Source organism: Vicia villosa, unplaced genomic scaffold (assembly GCF_029867415.1).
Source record: "Vicia villosa cultivar HV-30 ecotype Madison, WI unplaced genomic scaffold, Vvil1.0 ctg.000893F_1_1, whole genome shotgun sequence".
NCBI lineage: Eukaryota > Viridiplantae > Streptophyta > Magnoliopsida > Fabales > Fabaceae > Vicia > Vicia villosa.
The window spans coordinates 695,967-717,176 of record NW_026705402.1 but is presented as its reverse complement, the minus strand read 5'-3'; the positions used below and the strand labels follow the sequence as shown (position 1 = coordinate 717,176).

The 21,210-nt window shown below is 33.0% G+C and overlaps 1 protein-coding gene and 1 pseudogene across 1 annotated transcript; both read right to left on the bottom strand.

The window, feature by feature from the left end:
- Window positions 1-1,773: 1,773 nt before the first annotated feature.
- On the bottom strand, window positions 1,774-3,119 carry LOC131632020 (uncharacterized; annotated as a pseudogene).
- Window positions 3,120-19,007: 15,888 nt separating this feature from the next.
- Window positions 19,008-19,514, bottom strand: LOC131632019 (uncharacterized). The gene has a single exon (XM_058902783.1). It carries the CDS (start codon window positions 19,512-19,514, stop codon window positions 19,008-19,010), a length of 507 nt encoding a protein of 168 aa, XP_058758766.1.
- Window positions 19,515-21,210: the final 1,696 nt, after the last annotated feature.

Sequence of the window (21,210 nt, the reverse complement as noted above, 5' to 3'; positions counted from 1 at the left end):
TAATCAAAGAGATACTTTAGACTCTTTTGATCACTAAATACTTCAAACCTCGAACCATACAGATAATGTCTCCATAATTTCAATCCAAAGACTACCGCTGCCAATTCTAAATCATGAGTCGGATAATTCCTTTCATGCACTTTGAGTTGTCTCAACGCAGAAGCTACAACCTCTTGATTCTGCATTAATACACCTCCCAATTCCATCAACGAAGCATCACAATAAACCACAAAAGATTTCGTCAGATTCGGCAAAATCAAGATCGGAGCACTAGTCAACCTCTTCTTCAACTCTTGGAATCCTTCTTCACACTTGGAATCCCAAATAAACGCTTGCCCCTTTCTAGTCAACTTAGTTAACGACAATGCTAACTTCAAAAATCCTTCAATAAACTTCCTGTAGTAATCCGCAAGACCTAGAAAACTACGAATCTCCGACGCGGACTTCGGCGCTTTCCACTGCGATACCGCTTCAACCTTCGTAGGATCTACGACAACGCCATTATTGGAAATCACATGACCAAGAGAACTTACTTCCTCTAACTAGAACTCACACTTCAACAACTTCGTATAAAGTTTCTTCTCTTTTAACAATTCCAATACCACTCTTAGATGTTCCGCATGCTCTTCATTAAGCATGTCCATGACCGACTTTTAGTTTACAAAATCGAATTTTTGTCCTGGTAATACAAAAATTATTAAATTAATATATTTTCATTTTTCTTAGCCAATTAAAATTAAATTTTTTTAATTTTTTTTACTATTTTCAATATTTTTAAATGCATTATTTAATTATTTATTAATTAATTATAATTTATTATATTTAAAATGTATTTTTAAAACAATTAAAAATAACAAAAAATTAAAAAAAATGAAAAAAAAAATAAAAAACATCCATTCAATATGGCGGCCACTTGAAGAGGTTTTTATTTTATTAAAAAAAAACACCTAAAAAATAGCATATTGAGATTATATTTTGAGAGGGTGGCAATTGAAGAATTTATTTTCTCAAAGGTGGCATATGGGTCAAAATTCCAAAAATTATAGCTTAAAAAGTAACAACCATTATTAGTTTTCTTGATATGTGTAAAAAGTCAAAATATGACAATTAAAAAGGAAATGAGGGAGTATCATAATTAAAGAACCAGGCTCTAGTATTTTTCAAGAATATCATCATTTGATAATTGTTACTCCCTCCGTCTCACAATAGGTGTCTTCTTTGAAATTTTCACACTTTTTAAGATAATGATTAATTGTTTTGACTTTATTGAGAAAATGAATTTTATTTATTAAAATAATCTTATTAATAATAAATTGTGGAATAGTTACATAATTGAAAATACAATAAATAAGAGTAAGTTAATGAAAGTAAATAATAAATATTACATTGGTATTTTAAAGGGATAAATAATTTGAGACAAATAAAAAAAATATATCTATTATAAGATGGAAGGAGTATATAGTATATAATATATAAGATATTATACTTAATTAAATTATATATATATATATATATATATATATATATATATATATATATATATATATATATATATATATATATATATATATATATATATATATATATATATATATATGATTATTTAGTTATTTAATATGAGTGAAAGTTATAGATAAAAAAATTTGGGAGGGCCGTTAACATAAAATAAAGATTATAAATAAAATATAAATAATATTTTAAATAAAACATTAATGTTAAAATAAATATAAAGTTAATTAATAAAAAAATTAAATTACATGACTTAAAATCACCTTAAAGTAATGCCTTACGCGTTCCGAGTGACTTGAAATCGTCAGTAATTGACTCAGAACTAATGCTTGCACTAATCTCCCCTTCAATATATACCGTCATGCTATCTCCAAGAAACCCATCATCCATCTTGTTTCTCAACTTAGTCTTAATAATTTTCATTGCTGAAAAAGATCTCTCAGTTGTGGCCGTAGAAACGGGAAGAGTCATGATAAGACGGAGTAGTCTATCAATCAAGAAGTACGTTTCAACCTGTCCAGATGCAACTAAACATGAACGTAGTTCTTGAATAGTTGATAAATTATTCAAGTTTGATGCTTGACGAGTAACAAATAGAAAATGTTGGAGTTGAAATTGCAAATTATTCTTCTATTGATCACTAAAATCCATAGGATAATATTTTTCAACTAAAGAACAAATAGTATCAATGCTAAAAGCTTTATATCCATCCTTAGGAGACAGAGAACAAGAAAGAGTTGACAAATTCATTGTTTGCTCACTGAATCTGCTATTCAACTCCTGTAACTGTTTGTCAATAGTAGTGAAAAAGATTTCAACTTTAAAGCAATGTTGAATTGTGACTTGATTCTCTTCAAGGCGGGAGCGTCCAAATCTTGTTGTTGAATGAACATCATTAAGATCAGGAATCTCAATACCATGCTTTTCACAAAAAGATATCACGTTAGTAAACAATATATCCCAACCATTTTCTCTCAAACCTTGAATAAGATGTTTTGTTGAACGAACCAAGTTCATTGCATTAACTACATCTTGGTTTTTTTTGTAAAGCTTGACAAAGCATATCAGTTATTCCCATGATTTCTTTCATCTAGTGCAAAATAAATATAAAATCAAATGCCTTCAAGTAATTGTAACAACTATCTGCATCCCCACGTGTAGTCTTTTACCTGCACATCATCCACTTGGATCACATGAGACGGATCCACAATGTATTTCCTCAGTTGAGACACATGAAATACATCATGCAAATTCGCAAGCGTCGGTGGTAAAGCAACACGATAAGCCACTTCTCCTACTCTTCCAATAATTTGAAACGGACCAATAAAACACGGTGTCAACTTCCTTGACTTCAGCGCTCGACCAACACCCTTCGTAGGAGTCACTCTCAGAAACACATGATCTCCTTCTTGAAATTCAAATGTTCTAAGTCTCTTATCGTGATAGCTCTTCTGACGACTCTGAGAAGCTTTCATCTTCTCCTGAATCATTTTAATCTTTTCTGTCGTCTCTTGAACAATCTCTAGTCCAATTACCGCACTCTCACCGGATTCATACCAATATAATGGCGTCCTACATCTTCTACTATACAAAGCTTCAAACGGAGCCATACCAATGCTCGAATGAAAAATGTTATTTTAGGTAAATTCAATAAAAGGTAAATAACTATCCCACGCACCACCTTTTTCCAACACACAAGCACGCAATAAATCTTCCAACGATTGAATCGTTCTCTCCGTCTGACCATCAGTCTGCGGATGATAAGCAGAACTCAATCTCAACTTAGTACCCAACACTTTCTGCAAACCTTCCTAGAATCTCGATGTAAACCTTGGATCTCTATCCGACACAATACTCGTAGGAATACCATGTAAACTCACTATCTTCTCAATATACAATTGAGCTAACTTCTCCATTGAATAATCCATTCTCATCGGTATAAAGTGAGCAGACTTCGTCAATCTATCAACAATAACCCAGATAGCTTCACAATTCTTAACCGTCCTCGGCAAACCAGAAACAAAATCCATAGATATGCTATCCCACTTCCATTTCGGAATAAACAACGGTTGCATAGCACCATATAGCTTCTGATGTTCAATTTCCGACTTCTGGAAAGTCAAACAAGAGTAGACAAATTTAGCAATCTCTTTCTTCATTCCAGGACACCAAAATAACTTCTTCAAATTATGATACATCTTGGTAGCACCTGGATGAATACTCAATCCACTACGATGTCCTTCTTCAAGAATGTTTTTTCTCAACTCGGCAACATCAGGAACACAAACTCGATCACCAAACCTCATTATACCATTCTCATCAATCCTGAAATCACATCCTTTTCCTTGGTTAATTAAAGTCAATTTAGCAACCAAATCCACATCAGCTTTCTGACCTTCTCTAACCTCATCAAGGATACCACTCGTCAGCTTTAGCATACCCAGTTTAATACTATTAGGAGTACTTTCACATACCAAACTTAAATCTCGGAATTGTTCAATTAAATTCAATTCCCGCACCATTAGCGTAGACATATGTAAGGAATTCCTACTCAATGCATCAGCAACGATATTCACTTTACATGGATGGTAATTCAGCCCAAAATCATAATCTTTAAGAAACTCTAACCATATTCTTTATCTCATATTAAGCTCTTTCTAATCAAAGAGATACTTTAGACTCTTTTGATCACTAAATACTTCAAACCTCGAACCATACAGATAATGTCTCCATAATTTCAATCCAAAGACTACCGCTGCCAATTCTAAATCATGAGTCGGATAATTCCTTTCATGCACTTTGAGTTGTCTCAACGCAGAAGCTACAACCTCTTGATTCTGCATTAATACACCTCCCAATTCCATCAACGAAGCATCACAATAAACCACAAAAGATTCCGTCAGATTCGGCAAAATCAAGATCGGAGCACTAGTCAACCTCTTCTTCAACTCTTGGAATCCTTCTTCACACTTGGAATCCCAAATAAACGCTTGCCCCTTTCTAGTCAACTTAGTTAACGACAATGCTAACTTCAAAAATCCTTCAATAAACTTCCTGTAGTAATCCGCAAGACCTAGAAAACTACGAATCTCCGACGCGGACTTCGGCGCTTTCCACTGCGATACCGCTTCAACCTTCGTAGGATCTACGACAACGCCATTATTGGAAATCACATGACCAAGAGAACTTACTTCCTCTAACTAGAACTCACACTTCAACAACTTCGTATAAAGTTTCTTCTCTTTTAACAATTCCAATACCACTCTTAGATGTTCCGCATGCTCTTCATTAAGCATGTCCATGACCGACTTTTAGTTTACAAAATCGAATTTTTGTCCTGGTAATACAAAAATTATTAAATTAATATATTTTCATTTTTCTTAGCCAATTAAAATTAAATTTTTTTAATTTTTTTTACTATTTTCAATATTTTTAAATGCATTATTTAATTATTTATTAATTAATTATAATTTATTATATTTAAAATGTATTTTTAAAACAATTAAAAATAACAAAAAATTAAAAAAAATGAAAAAAAAAAATAAAAAACATCCATTCAATATGGCGGCCACTTGAAGAGGTTTTTATTTTATTAAAAAAAAACACCTAAAAAATAGCATATTGAGATTATATTTTGAGAGGGTGGCAATTGAAGAATTTATTTTCTCAAAGGTGGCATATGGGTCAAAATTCCAAAAATTATAGCTTAAAAAGTAACAACCATTATTAGTTTTCTTGATATGTGTAAAAAGTCAAAATATGACAATTAAAAAGGAAATGAGGGAGTATCATAATTAAAGAACCAGACTCTAGTATTTTTCAAGAATATCATCATTTGATAATTGTTACTCCCTCCGTCTCACAATAGGTGTCTTCTTTGAAATTTTCACACTTTTTAAGATAATGATTAATTGTTTTGACTTTATTGAGAAAATGAATTTTATTTATTAAAATAATCTTATTAATAATAAATTGTGGAATAGTTACATAATTGAAAATACAATAAATAAGAGTAAGTTAATGAAAGTAAATAATAAATATTACATTGGTATTTTAAAGGGATAAATAATTTGAGACAAATAAAAAAAATATATCTATTATAAGATGGAAGGAGTATATAGTATATAATATATAAGATATTATACTTAATTAAATTATATATATATATATATATATATATATATATATATATATATATATATATATATATATATATATATATATATATATGATTATTTAGTTATTTAATATGAGTGAAAGTTATAGATAAAAAAATTTGGGAGGGCCGTTAACATAAAATAAAGATTATAAATAAAATATAAATAATATTTTAAATAAAACATTAATGTTAAAATAAATATAAAGTTAATTAATAAAAAAATTAAATTACATGACTTAAAATCACCTTAAAGTAATGCCTTACGCGTTCCGAGTGACTTGAAATCGTCAGTAATTGACTCAGAACTAATGCTTGCACTAATCTCCCCTTCAATATATACCGTCATGCTATCTCCAAGAAACCCATCATCCATCTTGTTTCTCAACTTAGTCTTAATAATTTTCATTGCTGAAAAAGATCTCTCAGTTGTGGCCGTAGAAACGGGAAGAGTCATGATAAGACGGAGTAGTCTATCAATCAAGAAGTACGTTTCAACCTGTCCAGATGCAACTAAACATGAACGTAGTTCTTGAATAGTTGATAAATTATTCAAGTTTGATGCTTGACGAGTAACAAATAGAAAATGTTGGAGTTGAAATTGCAAATTATTCTTCTATTGATCACTAAAATCCATAGGATAATATTTTTCAACTAAAGAACAAATAGTATCAATGCTAAAAGCTTTATATCCATCCTTAGGAGACAGAGAACAAGAAAGAGTTGACAAATTCATTGTTTGCTCACTGAATCTGCTATTCAACTCCTGTAACTGTTTGTCAATAGTAGTGAAAAAGATTTCAACTTTAAAGCAATGTTGAATTGTGACTTGATTCTCTTCAAGGCGGGAGCGTCCAAATCTTGTTGTTGAATGAACATCATTAAGATCAGGAATCTCAATACCATGCTTTTCACAAAAAGATATCACGTTAGTAAACAATATATCCCAACCATTTTCTCTCAAACCTTGAATAAGATGTTTTGTTGAACGAACCAAGTTCATTGCATTAACTACATCTTGGTTTTTTTTGTAAAGCTTGACAAAGCATATCAGTTATTCCCATGATTTCTTTCATCTAGTGCAAAATAAATATAAAATCAAATGCCTTCAAGTAATTGTAACAACTATCTGCATCCCCACGTGTAGTCTTTTACCTGCACATCATCCACTTGGATCACATGAGACGGATCCACAATGTATTTCCTCAGTTGAGACACATGAAATACATCATGCAAATTCGCAAGCGTCGGTGGTAAAGCAACACGATAAGCCACTTCTCCTACTCTTCCAATAATTTGAAACGGACCAATAAAACACGGTGTCAACTTCCTTGACTTCAGCGCTCGACCAACACCCTTCGTAGGAGTCACTCTCAGAAACACATGATCTCCTTCTTGAAATTCAAATGTTCTAAGTCTCTTATCGTGATAGCTCTTCTGACGACTCTGAGAAGCTTTCATCTTCTCCTGAATCATTTTAATCTTTTCTGTCGTCTCTTGAACAATCTCTAGTCCAATTACCGCACTCTCACCGGATTCATACCAATATAATGGCGTCCTACATCTTCTACTATACAAAGCTTCAAACGGAGCCATACCAATGCTCGAATGAAAAATGTTATTTTAGGTAAATTCAATAAAAGGTAAATAACTATCCCACGCACCACCTTTTTCCAACACACAAGCACGCAATAAATCTTCCAACGATTGAATCGTTCTCTCCGTCTGACCATCAGTCTGCGGATGATAAGCAGAACTCAATCTCAACTTAGTACCCAACACTTTCTGCAAACCTTCCTAGAATCTCGATGTAAACCTTGGATCTCTATCCGACACAATACTCGTAGGAATACCATGTAAACTCACTATCTTCTCAATATACAATTGAGCTAACTTCTCCATTGAATAATCCATTCTCATCGGTATAAAGTGAGCAGACTTCGTCAATCTATCAACAATAACCCAGATAGCTTCACAATTCTTAACCGTCCTCGGCAAACCAGAAACAAAATCCATAGATATGCTATCCCACTTCCATTTCGGAATAAACAACGGTTGCATAGCACCATATAGCTTCTGATGTTCAATTTCCGACTTCTGGAAAGTCAAACAAGAGTAGACAAATTTAGCAATCTCTTTCTTCATTCCAGGACACCAAAATAACTTCTTCAAATTATGATACATCTTGGTAGCACCTGGATGAATACTCAATCCACTACGATGTCCTTCTTCAAGAATGTTTTTTCTCAACTCGGCAACATCAGGAACACAAACTCGATCACCAAACCTCATTATACCATTCTCATCAATCCTGAAATCACATCCTTTTCCTTGGTTAATTAAAGTCAATTTAGCAACCAAATCCACATCAGCTTTCTGACCTTCTCTAACCTCATCAAGGATACCACTCGTCAGCTTTAGCATACCCAGTTTAATACTATTAGGAGTACTTTCACATACCAAACTTAAATCTCGGAATTGTTCAATTAAATTCAATTCCCGCACCATTAGCGTAGACATATGTAAGGAATTCCTACTCAATGCATCAGCAACGATATTCACTTTACATGGATGGTAATTCAGCCCAAAATCATAATCTTTAAGAAACTCTAACCATATTCTTTATCTCATATTAAGCTCTTTCTAATCAAAGAGATACTTTAGACTCTTTTGATCACTAAATACTTCAAACCTCAAACCATACAGATAATGTCTCCATAATTTCAATCCAAAGACTACCGCTGCCAATTCTAAATCATGAGTCGGATAATTCCTTTCATGCACTTTGAGTTGTCTCAACGCAGAAGCTACAACCTCTTGATTCTGCATTAATACACCTCCCAATTCCATCAACGAAGCATCACAATAAACCACAAAAGATTCCGTCAGATTCGGCAAAATCAAGATCGGAGCACTAGTCAACCTCTTCTTCAACTCTTGGAATCCTTCTTCACACTTGGAATCCCAAATAAACGCTTGCCCCTTTCTAGTCAACTTAGTTAACGACAATGCTAACTTCAAAAATCCTTCAATAAACTTCCTGTAGTAATCCGCAAGACCTAGAAAACTACGAATCTCCGACGCGGACTTCGGCGCTTTCCACTGCGATACCGCTTCAACCTTCGTAGGATCTACGACAACGCCATTATTGGAAATCACATGACCAAGAGAACTTACTTCCTCTAACTAGAACTCACACTTCAACAACTTCGTATAAAGTTTCTTCTCTTTTAACAATTCCAATACCACTCTTAGATGTTCCGCATGCTCTTCATTAAGCATGTCCATGACCGACTTTTAGTTTACAAAATCGACTTTTTGTCCTGGTAATACAAAAATTATTAAATTAATATATTTTCATTTTTCTTAGCCAATTAAAATTAAATTTTTTTAATTTTTTTTACTATTTTCAATATTTTTAAATGCATTATTTAATTATTTATTAATTAATTATAATTTATTATATTTAAAATGTATTTTTAAAACAATTAAAAATAACAAAAAATTAAAAAAAATGAAAAAAAAAAATAAAAAACATCCATTCAATATGGCGGCCACTTGAAGAGGTTTTTATTTTATTAAAAAAAAACACCTAAAAAATAGCATATTGAGATTATATTTTGAGAGGGTGGCAATTGAAGAATTTATTTTCTCAAAGGTGGCATATGGGTCAAAATTCCAAAAATTATAGCTTAAAAAGTAACAACCATTATTAGTTTTCTTGATATGTGTAAAAAGTCAAAATATGACAATTAAAAAGGAAATGAGGGAGTATCATAATTAAAGAACCAGGCTCTAGTATTTTTCAAGAATATCATCATTTGATAATTGTTACTCCCTCCGTCTCACAATAGGTGTCTTCTTTGAAATTTTCACACTTTTTAAGATAATGATTAATTGTTTTGACTTTATTGAGAAAATGAATTTTATTTATTAAAATAATCTTATTAATAATAAATTGTGGAATAGTTACATAATTGAAAATACAATAAATAAGAGTAAGTTAATGAAAGTAAATAATAAATATTACATTGGTATTTTAAAGGGATAAATAATTTGAGACAAATAAAAAAAATATATCTATTATAAGATGGAAGGAGTATATAGTATATAATATATAAGATATTTTACTTAATTAAATTTAATATATATATATATATATATACATATATATATATATATATATATATATATATATATATATATATATATATATATATATATATATATATATATATATATATATGATTATTTAGTTATTTAATATGAGTGAAAGTTATAGATAAAAAAATTTGGGAGGGCCGTTAACATAAAATAAAGATTATAAATAAAATATAAATAATATTTTAAATAAAACATTAATGTTAAAATAAATATAAAGTTAATTAATAAAAAAATTAAATTACATGACTTAAAATCACCTTAAAGTAATGCCTTACGCGTTCCGAGTGACTTGAAATCGTCAGTAATTGACTCAGAACTAATGCTTGCACTAATCTCCCCTTCAATATATACCGTCATGCTATCTCCAAGAAACCCATCATCCATCTTGTTTCTCAACTTAGTCTTAATAATTTTCATTGCTGAAAAAGATCTCTCAGTTGTGGCCGTAGAAACGGGAAGAGTCATGATAAGACGGAGTAGTCTATCAATCAAGAAGTACGTTTCAACCTGTCCAGATGCAACTAAACATGAACGTAGTTCTTGAATAGTTGATAAATTATTCAAGTTTGATGCTTGACGAGTAACAAATAGAAAATGTTGGAGTTGAAATTGCAAATTATTCTTCTATTGATCACTAAAATCCATAGGATAATATTTTTCAACTAAAGAACAAATAGTATCAATGCTAAAAGCTTTATATCCATCCTTAGGAGACAGAGAACAAGAAAGAGTTGACAAATTCATTGTTTGCTCACTGAATCTGCTATTCAACTCCTGTAACTGTTTGTCAATAGTAGTGAAAAAGATTTCAACTTTAAAGCAATGTTGAATTGTGACTTGATTCTCTTCAAGGCGGGAGCGTCCAAATCTTGTTGTTGAATGAACATCATTAAGATCAGGAATCTCAATACCATGCTTTTCACAAAAAGATATCACGTTAGTAAACAATATATCCCAACCATTTTCTCTCAAACCTTGAATAAGATGTTTTGTTGAACGAACCAAGTTCATTGCATTAACTACATCTTGGTTTTTTTTGTAAAGCTTGACAAAGCATAGCAGTTATTCCCATGATTTCTTTCATCTAGTGCAAAATAAATATAAAATCAAATGCCTTCAAGTAATTGTAACAACTATCTGCATCCCCACGTGTAGCATAACTTCCTCTATCGTTTGCAATTTTTTTTAAAACTGAACAAGTTGCTTAATACATGTTTATCAAGCTAGAAATAGAATCGTAATGTGATCCCCAACGAGTATCTCCAGCTCGTTTCAATGTACCAACTTGATTTGCACATTTACCAATTACAATTTCATCAATCTCCAACAAATAAACAATTTCTTCTAATTGGGCAACTTGTAACTTATCATGGCGCTTTGTAGAAGAATAAACAACATTCACAATAAAGATCAGCTTCTCAAAAAATTTATGAACATGTTTTACTTCTCTTGATGATGTAACTAATGAAAGTTGCAATCGATGAGCAAAACAATGAACATAGTATGCATAAGGACAATCCTTCATAAAGAGGGCTTGTAAACCATTCCATTCTCCTCTCATATTTCTAGCACCATCATACCCTTGGCCACGAATGTTAGAAACATCAAGGTTATGTCGAGAAAGTATATCACATATTGCTTCCTTAAGAGTTAAAGATATGGTGTCTTTAACATGTGCCACATCAAAAAATCTCTCCTGTATTAAACCAACTTTATCAACAAATCTTAATACAAGAGCCATTTGTTCCTTTTTTGACTCATCACGAGCTTCATCAACAACGATACAAAATTTGGAATCACCAATTTCCTCATGAATACTCTTTTTCACCCTACTAGAAAGAATTTGCAAGAGCTCTTTTTGAATTTTATGTGAAGTATACTTGCAATTTTGTGGAGCATTTTCCAACACAACTTTTGCAATTTCATCATTGTAGGATGCTAAAAGTTTCAATAACTCAAGAAAGTTACCTTGATTTCTTGATTTGCTAGTTTCTTTGTGACCCCTAAAAGCACAAGCTTGTAGTGTTAACCAACGAACAATGTCAATTGAAGTCTTGATTCGTAACCGATTATTCATTCTTTGACTTGAACTTTGCACTTGAATAACATTTCTAATATGACCATCTTGATTCAACAAGTCTTGACAAGCTTTCATTGCATTGTTGTGTGGTGAGCAAGGATCCTTCCCTATGTTTTTAAGAAAGGAACAATGTTTTCCATTCCTAACTTTCTTCCAATTTCTAAAACCCATAGAAATAAAGACAAGTGATCCGGGATGTCCACTTAGTTTTTTGCTAAAAAGGTAACATGGTAAGCAATATGCGGCATCTTCGGTTGGTGAATATTCTAACCATGATGGAAAGATGCTAAACCAAGTATGCTGAAACCTTCTTAGATGATCCTCGTTACCGGACAAAGGATAGTTTTCTAAATGAATTTGATATGGACCCCATTTTAGATAAGCTCTTCATATTGCATCCACTTGATTTGGTGGATATTGCCAAATCGGAGTACACTTTCCAAGATCGCGTTCCAAAGAATTTTCAAAACCATGATGCTCTTCAATTGTTGGATTCTCAAGAACTGTTTCAAATTCGGATGTCGGGATTATAATTTCTTCATCTCTCTCTTCTCTTTCAATTTCACATGCTTTCCTTTTGAAAAAAAAAATCAAATTTCCTATTATTCATCTTTACTTTTCCTATAATATCATATCAGATCAAAAAATCAATTTAGAGAACTCAGAAATTAAAAGAGAAAAAAATTAATACTTAAATAATCAACTTTAATCCGTTTTTAAATACCAGTAACTTCACTATTAGAAATTAGCAGCAACAATGATTAAATAAACCGTATTATAGTGTATAACTATATTTGTAAATTACGGTGTTATGAATTGGCTTAATAAACCTCATATAGACTATTATTGATTAATGATTTAATGTGTTGTTCATCTAATTTAACACAACAAGGAAGAAGAACCCTAAAAATCCCAAAAACACAAATCAAGATTTCACTTTAATTTGTTACTTGTTATAAAAGAAGAATGAATAAAGCTTTTTATCTGTTAGATGCGAACCACTTTAATCTGTTCCAATTCCGGTGCCGGTAGCAAATGCATATGAGAAAGAAAGGAAAGTTAGAAGTTTTTTACCTTATATGTATTTTAACCTAATTATGAATGAGAAAGAAAAGATAAAAATTAATTTTAATTTAATATAAGAATATTTTAGCAATTTAGAATATATGAATTAAAAAAAAAAGTTGAGGGGTGGCCGTGGCCTTCCCACGCCCCCAGTTCCGCCAATATATATATATATATATATATATATATATATATATATATATATATATATATATATATATATATATATATATATATATATATATATATATATATATATATATAATTAATGTAATTGATTTCAACCCTCTCTCAATCATAGTTGCGGAAAATCAAACCGTAATCATTCCTACTAAATTTTATGTCAATCACCACTAAATTAATTAACGATTGATTTGCTCCAATCAATTTTTATAATGGTTAATATTCTTTTAAATTTAATTAAATAATCATTGCTCAAGTCACGGAGGAATAAATTATGATCATGATAACCATAACGTGGTTACTTTAATATAGGTGGCAAAAAATTTGATTGGAATCTTGACGTAATAATTGTTCTTGATTTTTTCTTTACCCACCTCCCTGTGGGGTCACCCCCAGCGAAAACCCCACTTTACCCCTGCTTCGGAAATGCATTTCCGAAATATTTTTTTTCTAAATTTTTTCAGACTTCGGAAGTGCATTTCCGAAAAAATCCCAAAAATTGAGATTTTGATTAATTCGGAGATGCATCTCCGAAAAAACAAAAAAAAACCTAAAAATCCCAAAAATTAATTTTAGGATATTAATTAATTCATATATCATAAATTTGATATAATTTATGAGTAATAAATAATAATAATTATATATTTTGATATAATTTATGAGTTATGAATAATAATTATTATATATTTCTATTCTGATTCATATTTTAAAATTTAAAATAATTTTAATTAAAAAAATTAAAATAATTTCACTAACAAAATGAGTTATAATTTTTATTTATATATTTATAATTATTATGTATTTACAATAAAAATTAAAAAAATGAGTGTTTTAATTTATATATTTATATAATAATTATAATAATTATTATATATTTATAAAAATTATTATATATTTATATATTTATATAATAATTATTATATATTAATTATAAATATATTTATATATTTATATAATAATTATAAAAATTAAAAAAATGAGTGTTTTAATTTATAATAATTATTATATATTTATATATTTATATATTAATTATCATATATTTATATATTATATATTTATATATTTCACTTACAAAATAAATAATTATTATTATATATTTATATATTTTTATTCTGATTCATAATTAAAAATGAGTCATAATTAGTTTAAAAAAATTAAAAAAAGATTTTGTCTTAATTTTATTTAATGAATAAATTTTATATTTAATTCTATATAATTCAAAATATACTTATGGAATTAAAATGTTTTTGATTTATATAAGTTAAAAATAATTTTGAACTTTAAAATTGTTTAGGAAATTTTGATTCACATTGATTCACCTTCATTTTATTGATTCACCTTGATTTTATACCTATTAATTGTATTGATTCACCTTGATTTTATTGATTCACCTTGATTTTATACCTATTAATTGTATTGATTCACCTTGATTTTAATTTTTTAATAATTATTGAATTCTTTCGGAAGTGTATATCCGAAACATTCCAAGACCAATTTGGTCTATCCGAAACATTCCAAGACCAATTTGGTCTTGGAATATTTCGGATATGCATCTCCGAAGACACCCCCTCCTAAAAAAAAGGTATTTTCGGAAATGCATCTCCGAAAACCCAAAAAAGGGGTGTTTTCGGAAATGAATCTCCGAAAACACCTTTTTTTCGTGTTTTCGGAAGTGCATTTCCGAAATAAGATAAATTTTGAAAAAAAAAAGCATTTCGGAAATGCATTTCCGAAGTGAGTGTATTATGGGTTTTTCGCTAAAGGTAACCAAAAAAAGAGGGAGGTAGAGAAAGAAATTTTCTTGTTCTTTCTTCCTACCATAATATCACCGTTCCGTTTATTACTTTATTTCTCCATTGACCTTTACATTCCAACCAAATTTTTATCATTTCTCAATAATAACTCAACTAGTATTCAAAAATATTAGGAAATTTATTTATTATTATTATGGAGTTTTGTTGGGCACTATTACGTTGTATGTAAAATTACATTGGTGCAACTAATTAATGAAAACCGGAGCATCAATACGTCATGGCATCTTCAAATCTAATCATTGTTTAGGTCAATATTAGGTGCTGTCATGTTGGTTTAGACTTCATTAAAAAATTCAAATGATTTCATTGACTCCAAACACTCCTGAGAACATTAATAGAAATATATTTTCCATACTTTTTTTCCCTTTATGCATTCCCAATCCTACATTAGGTTAATTCAAAAAAAAAATCCTACATTAGGTTAGCTGAACAAAAAATTTCCTAAATTTGGTTTAAAAATAGGTGAAATCCTATATTGAATTTTTTAACATTTTAGTCCCCTATAAAAAAAACCCTACTAAAAATAGGTGAAATCCTACTAAATTTAGTCCTCCTATATTGAATTTTTTAACATTTTAGTCCCCCTATAAAAAAAATCAGTTTTTAGGTCCCCCAATATTAAATAATGTAAATTTTTGATGGTCCCTAGTCATTTGGCATATTTTTTAATGACATGGCACCTCATTATGTGTCCAGTCACTTGCCACCTCAGAAACATTTTATTTATAATTTTTATTTAAATAATATATAAAATTATTAAATACAAAAATATAAATATTCATAGATAATTTTTTTTCCAAATCTTCAAAAATCAAATCTTGATTTTTCTACCAATAGGGATATAATTTAAATATTCATAACTAAATAAAATTCTATATCTTCATCTTTATAAATCAATTCTTCTTATCTTCGTCCTCCAGATTTTTTTCCAATTCTTCATAAATCAAATCTTGATTTTTTTTTGTTGACAAAAACAAACTTAACTCATATCATTAATCAAATGAACATCAATACAAGGAGGAATTACATTAAAGGTACTACGCCTAGACCATGAATTGGTCGCCTTAACTAAAGAGTCGGCAACCATATTCGCTTGACGTTTAATAAACTTTACCTCAAAGTTTGGAATAGAAACTAACAATTGTTTAATAGAAAGAAGAATACAATTAAACTCTGATGAACCCGTGACCGACGAGTGAATACCTTTACTAACCAACTGAGAGTCGCTTTCAAAGATCACACAGTTCATGTTCAAAGTGACAGCATGTTGAACCGCTTCTTTCAAGGCTAAAGCCTCCGCCTCTAAAGTCGATAAATTATCGATATCCCAAGCAATGCCGGCCGTAATGAATCTACCCATGGCATCACGAAAACACCACCCTCTATTTGTGGACCTGTAGGTTTTATTGAAACCAGCATCAACATTACATTTAACCCACCCTTCACCAGGAGGGGACCAGCTTACAGGAGTATGAGCACTCGAACTTCTATTCTGATTATCTTGGGCGGTAAGCCACTCTTGCCAATTAAAGAAGGCTTGCAATCCCATTCTAGAGAATCCCTCTCGATCGTTATTCCACACTATATTATTACGGTTTTTCCAAATCACCTCTATCGTCATAGCAAACCGCCCCGCTTCCTTCCTATCTTCTTTACTACAAACATCAAGAATAAGGGATTTAGCATCATTAAAATGATGAAGACGGGGCTCAATGATAGATAACAAACCTGCTGCCCGCCAACATAGGATAATGGTATTGCACCCGAAAAACACATGCCAATCCTCTTCCTCAGTGTCCTCGCAAACCGGGCACTCCACCGGGCATTGTACAAAATGTTTGCGCAGGCTAACCCGGGTCGGTAAGCAACCACGGCAAATCCTCCATAACAGGTGTTTAAGTTTAACTCTAGGAGGAGCCATGATATTCCACAAATCTTCCCACTTGCCGGCCACTTTGTAACTAGTATGATGAATGGGCGAATTTCTCCAAAGACGGTAACCTGAGCGGACGCTATAAGTCCCATTATTCTCTGCACTCCAAACCAAACCATCAACCAACACGTCCTCTATCAAAGGGACATTAAAGATCTCTTTAGCAACTACATTGTCAAACAATGAATGGATAATCGGAATATTCCACTGTTTAATATTAGGTAAAATAAGATCTTGAACATAAAGATTGTACACACCTTGGGGGAACGGGCCTCTTAGGCAAACATCAGAACTTCCTCGAATCCACGGCTCATTAACAACCTTTATAAGACTCCCATTTCCAATACTTCACCTACAACCCAATCGCAAAACATCTTTAGCTTTCCAAAGGCTTCTCCATAAAAAACTCGGATTTGAACCAATATTAGAATCCAGGAAAGAATTATTTGGATAATACCTTGCTTTGAAGAATCTGGATACCAAGGTATTGGGATTGGCCAATAAATTCCACCCTTGTTTAGCCACCATAGCCAAGTTGAATGCTCTAAAATCCTTGAACCCCAAGCCACCATCCCTCTTAGAACAAGCAAGCTTCTCCCACGTCATCCAACGAATCCCTCTATTATTATTACCACCTCCCCACCAGAAGGAATTTAACATCTTTTCAATCTCATCTATCACCCCATCAGGAATTATATACACACTCATAATATAGGATGGGATAGCCTGTAACACCGACTTTATCATTACTTCTTTACCCGCTTTAGACAAGAACCTCCCCCTCCAAGAGTTAATTCTTTTCCATATACGGTCTTTGATAAAAGCAAAAGTTTCCTTCTTACTCCGACCAATCATCGAAGGCAACCCCAAATACGATCCGGTCCCAAGAACATGACGGACTCCCATAATTTGTGCAAGATCTTCCTGGGCCGGTATACTGATATTGCGGCTAAAAAAGACCTCAGACTTTGCTAGATTGATTTCTTGGCCTGATGCTGTGGCAAAAATTTTGAGTAACTCCAAAAGGTAAGTGACCTCCGAAATAGTGGCCCTGCAAAATAAAAAACAGTCGTCAGCAAAAAGCAGATGGGACACACTGGGTGCCCCTCTGCAGATCTGGATCCCATGAATATCTCCTCGAGACACGGCTCCCTTAATAAGGGCATACAGACCCTCCATGACAAGAATAAAGAGGTAAGGTGACAGTGGGTCACCTTGTCTCAATCCTCTCCCTGGTTTAATTGGTCCAACTCTATCAGTATTAACAAGAACCGTGTAATTTACAGACGACACACACATCATCACCCAATGAATCCACCTCTCCGCAAACCCCAATCTTCTCAACATACCACATAAGAAACCCCAATCCACTCTATCATAAGCCTTACTGATATCGATCTTTAATGCCATATGAGCCTTATTCCCCTTTGTCTTCCTTTTGAGAGCATGAATTATTTCAATAGCCATCATTGCATTATCTAAAATTGACCGGTTCTCAATGAATGCGGATTGTTCCTCAGAAACACACTTATCCAAGCAAACCTTCATTCTATTGGCTAACACCTTTGAAACCAGCTTATAAGCTACATTGCACAAGGAAATGGGACGGAATTATTTCATCGTGTTGGGTTTAGGGCATTTAGGGATTAAACAAATATTAGTGTCATTGAGAGAGGGAGGGAAGAACCCTTGCTCAAGCTAACTAGACGCTGCTGAAAAAATATCATCACCACATATATGCCAAAAGTTCTGGTAGAAGGCCGGATTGAAACCGCCGGGACCCGAAGACTTATCCGGATGCATAAGGCTAAGGGCTGAATACAATTCCTCCTTAGTAAGGTTCGCTAACAACTTGTTGTTATCTTCCAAAGTAATCACGGGCTGAATGAGATCAAGAACCGGGACATAATCACCTACACTTTCCTCGAAAAGAATCTCAAAATACCGTTGGGCAATTCCACATAAACCTTCTTGATCACGCACCTGTACATTAACTAGATCCATTAACATCTCCATTTTTTGATAGTTTTTCCTCACAGTAGCAGTTCTATGAAAGAACTTCGTGTTACGATCTCCACTACCGAGCCAGTGCATCTTGGCTCTCTATTTCCAAAAAATTTCATCACTAACAATCAGTTTATTATATTCCTTTTGAGCTTCTAGATACCGAGACGACGAAACCGTATCCTGAGCATCTCTATAGCAATCCATAGTAGCTAAACATTCAGCTAATCTCTCTTTATGGTTTTTACCTCTCAGTCTGTTCCAAGTCCCAAGCTCACCAGCACACGTACCAATGCAATGTATTAAGTTCTGCCTGTGACCTTTCTGCCAACCGCGAGTAACAACATCCTCAATCCCCTCCTCCTTGAGCCAACTGTTTTCAAATCTAAAAGAGAACATCTTGCGGCGCTGCTGGATTTGTTCGCAAGCTAAAAGAATCGGATTATGATCCGAATGAGTCGCGATCAAGTTGAGTAATTTCGCGTCAAGAAAAAAGTCAAACCAACTGGGGTTAACAAGAGCTCTATCAAGACGTTCTTCCAACGCATGGTCTGTACCTCGGCTTTTAGTCCATGTAAATTGGTGACCTTCCAAAGAAAGGTCCATGAGATTACAATCACACACTGCTTGACGAAAACCGGTGCAAAGCCAATTCGGATGAGGGTGAATTCCACGTTTATCTTATTGGGACAAAAGATCGTTAAAATCACCGATAACGCACCAAGGAATATCTGACATATCACGAAGATTATGGAGCATGTCCCATGATTGTTGACGACGGCTTCGTTCCGGGTATCCGTAAAAACACGTAAGCCGCCAAGCACCTTTAATGTCATCTTGAACCAGAATATTAACAAAATTTCTAGAGAAATTTAACACTTCACATTGTATGTTGTTCTTCCATAACACAACAAGCCCACAACTTCTACCATCCACATCAATTTCTAGACACGAATCATATCGGAGCAGTACTCTAATGCTTTCCAATTTTTGGGCTTTCGCAAGCGTCTCCGAGAGGAACACAACATCCGACTGGTGTTGTTGAGCGAGACGCCGCAGATTTGGAATTGCTCTCGGGTTGCTCAGGCCCCGGCAATTCCAACTTAGAATCTTCATTGTTCCCGGCAGTCCTGGCTTCCAGGACCTGCCGATAAAAAATGCACTGTGATCTCTTGAGGAGTGTTTTCTTCACCTTTAACTAACTCTCGACGACGTTTACGTTCCACTTGTGTTCCGGTTTCGTCAAGTGCTTCCAAGTTATTTTCAGAAGTATGCTGAGATAAGGTTTTAAGCTCCCGTTGGTTTTGGCTGAGGGAGTTAAATTGTAGGTGTGTTTGAGGATGGACATGGTCAACATGAACTGGTTTCAGATGGGGGTTTTTTGTTTTGAATTTGAAAGGTTTGGGGTGAAGGTTGGGTTTTGTGGAGGGGAAGGTAGTTATGGTCGAAAGCTTTTTGAAATTTTTAGGAGCAGACTCAATCACGTTCTGCATGGGAATATTGACACTATCTGGTGAAGCAATGGTAGAAAGGGCTTGTGACGTGGCTACGGTTTTATCTAGCACCTCGTTTGGTTCCCAAAGTGGGTTACAAAAAGCATTTGTACGTGTGACATGGTTTAAAGGGTGGGGCCGGGGGTTAATGAGATTGTCGGTAGCATTGAGTTGGGTGGGGGACAGCAGCAAGACAGAGTTATGAATTGGCAATGATTGAGTATCAGGGAATGTCGGCTGGGAATTATGGGGTTTGAAGGTTTGACTAACGCCTGGGTGGGTAACAACATCTCTCTCATTAATGCAGAAATCCTTCCTAATAATGACATCATTATTGGGAGGATAATGACAATTGAATGCCACCGTTGAATCAGAAATTGCTCCTATTGGCTGGCCTGGTGTATGCAAAGCAGTGCGGACTCCACTACTCTCACCATGCAGCGGTTGTGTTTCACGCGCCAAATCATCATGTTCTCGAGCATCAGTCGCCATGGAATTTTTTCCAGCACTGTTAGTAGAATCTTGCCTAAGCCATTTTGATGCTGGAGCCCCATATTTTCTGTTCTCAGCACGTATATCATTGGACCACGCTCGAACTCCATCATCATCAACCTTAGCAAATCTCACTTCGCATCGTTGTTCTGAATGTCCAAGAAGACCACAAACAAAGCAAAAGAGACTGAGTTTCTCATATTTGAAATTTACAACACACCAATCTCCCCCTTTGTTCTTAACCTTAGTGGACTGCTTCAAGGGGAGCCTCACGTCAACTTTGACCCGAATCCGCATATATTGCAGCCAGAAACTAG